Source organism: Brassica oleracea, chromosome C8 (assembly GCF_000695525.1).
Source record: "Brassica oleracea var. oleracea cultivar TO1000 chromosome C8, BOL, whole genome shotgun sequence".
Classification (NCBI taxonomy): domain Eukaryota; kingdom Viridiplantae; phylum Streptophyta; class Magnoliopsida; order Brassicales; family Brassicaceae; genus Brassica; species Brassica oleracea.
The window spans coordinates 2,760,357-2,764,126 of NC_027755.1; the positions used below are offsets into that span (position 1 = coordinate 2,760,357).

General features: G+C 33.5%; 1 protein-coding gene across 1 annotated transcript; it reads right to left on the reverse strand.

The window, feature by feature from the left end:
- Positions 1-2,086: 2,086 nt before the first annotated feature.
- On the reverse strand, positions 2,087-2,850 carry LOC106310292. Its single transcript, XM_013747530.1, has 2 exons — positions 2,382-2,850; positions 2,087-2,296 (listed from the first exon to the last, which is right to left on the reverse strand). Exons 1-2 carry the CDS (start codon positions 2,762-2,764, stop codon positions 2,284-2,286), a joined length of 396 nt encoding a protein of 131 aa, XP_013602984.1. The 5' UTR covers positions 2,765-2,850; the 3' UTR covers positions 2,087-2,283.
- Between the last annotated feature and the right edge of the window lie 920 nt (positions 2,851-3,770).

The window sequence follows — 3,770 nt, forward strand, 5'->3', positions numbered from 1 at the left end:
TCATAACTTATAAAGCGGAGTTTTACTCAATACTTTTTATAGTCAATCACCTAATGAGCGTGAAATGGGGTGTTTCTAAGAGAATTAATGCTATATTTATAAATTTCACTCATGAAAACCATGAATACTTCATGGCCACAATGAACACAATATAGAACTAATTTTACGAGAAAATGAAGTTGTGGCATGTTGTCTCGGTCTACATAAAACACTGGGTGCTTTAAGGCATCATTTTCACCTCTTGCTAAAGTAAACTCGACATATGTTAACAATGAGTGGTTCTTGGCTTAAAAATGTCACCAGCTCAAACACATTGAATTTTTTGCACACTCTCGATAAGCTTGTTTGTCTAGTTAGGATTAGTATGAGTTTATTAACTATAGTATATCGTGCTTTTATATGTTTAGATTCATTTCTATTCATGTAGGAGATTGTTGGAATACTGTTTTTGACATATGAGTTTTTCACTTTTCCGTCCAAACCGGTGGCCAACGTGATCAGATTATCAGGTCATGGTAAAGATTGTAATGTGTACTACAATCTGGTATAGTCAAACGTCAAAAACATATTTGATTTGAATGAGAAATGATGCAAATAAGTTGGTATCTTAATTAGTGTGACTTGAAACACTAAGAAATTTGTTTTAAGTGACAAAAACCATTTGTCCCACATCGACCACAACATACATGAGTGAGTTGTATAAATATGTCTACACTCCTATCATTGTTCAAATGCTCACATGGTGGCTGGGCTTGGCTCCTCATGTACGTGCTGCCGTTATATGGCTGGCTCGGCTCGGCGTTGGGGTGAGCTTGGATCTTGGTGAAGGGCCACATGCCAAGTAAGGTTTTTTTTTGACCAAATTACTTTCATCTTTTTGGCCCATTTAGAATAATACATCATGCAATTCATTTCTAAATGACATGTGGTTCATCCCAAAACAACACAAATTTCATCTGTTCGTCCAAGATATTTTTAAATGAGAAGAGAGGATATTCGAGAAGAATTTTTGAAACGCCAACCTTCGATTTTCGCGTGATTTCCTCCACATACAACAACTGTTAGAGGAACTGGCTCACCTCATTCTCTTTAAATAAACTCGACTATTCTCAATTAGTCGGTACTTTCACATCGAAAAACCAACAAAAATCTTCCAATGTAAGTCGAGAGTATTTCATAGTTTTTTTAGTTCACATAAATATTTACTAGTGATGCGTGAATCGTCTTTCATGGTTTTATCCTAAGAGTCGTTATTTGCTATGGCATGTCTTACGTACTACAGAGAAAATATCAAGAGTTAAGGAAAGACATGATATCTCAACTCAGTGTGATCTTTACAAAAAGGTTTACATATCGTTTCGTTTTCTTGTCCAGTTCCTTACCGTCTCTTTGTATCTTATCGTTTTTTTCAATTTGATTTTCCGGCTTCCTACACTATCTATACAAAATTACACTTTGTGATTATTGTTAACACTTTATGTCATTAGTAGTATTTCTTTATTTTTATTTGTTCAAAAAATAGTTGGAACTGGATTTGACACGAATTCGGCGAGTAGATTGAGCTATAACCAAAACTAGTTGTGCCAAATATTTTGCGCTGGGAAAAGGCTTGTCTTCACCACGAACCCAGTATAACCCATCGAGCTGTTAGCTGAGAATTGCTGAGTTAACGTCGAAGATTCAATTAACAAGAACAAATCAAGAAAGTTCATTGCGGTTTTCAAATAAGCAGAAATCCAGTGACGTATGTATAGAGAGATTTGTGAGATATCCTAAGGAGATGTCGAGCTGTTTAAGCAATCAGGGAGGATCAAAAACAGGATATTTTCGAGTTTTTCAAAATCTTATAACCTAACCACATCATTTGTCTAGGAGCAATTAATTATAATTTTAGTTTATTAACTCGAATTTGATTTTGTTTTTGTTCAATCTAGATTCCTTTCAATTTTTTTTTTATTTTCTCAAATCATGGTTTAAATACTTGTTATGAGTTTTAGAATTTATAATAACAGAAAAAGGCACAACATCTTAACTTTATTCCTTACTCGTGATAATCAAACACAACTTTTGTTTTTGTTTTTGAGCAAACCAAACACAACTTTTTTTTTTGAGCAAAACAAACACAACTTTATTCCTTGAAGATAACTTTATCCCTCACACAGTAATAATATATACTAATACATATTTGGTATATCACAACAAAACTTTTAAACTCCATATTATCATAATAGTATAGACTTTAATCGCAAGACTTTCCATTAACTCATCATTAAGAAGTCAACTCTAGCGTTTGCGTCTGCGTTAATGACGATTACGTCGCAGATTAGAAAAGAGAGCATGAGGAAAGTTTGTGAATATATGAAAGTCAACATAATTCTTACAATCGGCCGTTTCGTTTTGAGCAATTATGTGCTTTGCAACTCACATCATCTGAATCAATATCCGAAAACGATGAATAATCTGCGGCTTTAACCCTCCTACTATAGCTTCTGCCACAGCTGGTGCAGCGGCTTAACTGGCCTCTAGCCTTTAGGATGGCTCGCCATCCGATTGTACAAGGCTGCTTGATGCAGCACCACAGAACGCAAAGAGGACAATAGACACATAAGCAGCAAACGTTAAAAGCGACCTCTGACGGACCAGTTGAAGCTGCGTTTGCGTTTGTGACTACGATTTGAGACTTTGTAGGCGAAACGGTGATCTGATTCCTTGCCCGATTCTCTTCTTCTATTTCTCTTTGGAGTAGGGTTTTGCGGTCGTTCATCGCGTTCTTGAAGAAGAAAAAAACTCAAAGATTCTTGATGGTTTTGATTAATGATTTCTTAATGACCACGAATTTCATTTTTATAATTATTTTATACTTTCTTCTGTCGTTTTACAAACTATTTAAAATTGCTGACGGCTTTACGTGGACCTTTGGGTATTATCCCAATATTGATATACCTTTTTGAATTATTCAAAGCCACTCGAATAAAAAAACATAGATCTAAATAGTATCAGCTGAATTTGGCTGTACGAAATTATGGAATATGAGTAAGTAATTAAAAATGCATCGTAACAGAAGAATCTAACAGAATATAGCTGCTGAATAACTTAAAAGAATTAGTGAGCTATGTAATTGTTAAATAAAACATAATAACTCAAAAACTTACCCGAAAGATAAATATATACATATGACTAATATATACACCTGACTAATCAAACAGATGCATAACTGAATAAGTATCCCATGTTTTCAATAACTAGTAAACAAATTTAAATTAATGGAAGAAAACTAGCAAAAGAAGTAAAAAAGTTCCACTATATAGTATTGGTTGATAAGATTATAGTTTTCAATTTCTAATTTATAAAAGTTATTGTCACTCGTAATAAATTGCCATTTAGCATAAATTAAAATTTTAGATTGTTGACAAGAAAATAATATAGATTTGATATTTATAAAATTTTATGAAAACACTGTAACAGTGGATTCTCAAAAAACACGTTACCCATAAAAAAGTGTGGTTCGGCGAAAACTGATATAACTTAATAAAATTAGAAAATATGAAAAGTTAATGGTTAATATATTGATATGAGGTTCTTCTTTTTCTTTGTAGTCACCGTCTCTTTGACCCTTACGTGTCCCCTCTTCAGCGCATCATCATCATCTTCACCGCCATTACTATAGGCTTTTATTTTTCGGCTTTACTTGTACTAGAGATTAACCCGGGCTACGCCCAGGATTTTTAATTTTTTCTAATTTAAGTTGTTAAATTATTTATATTTAGGTT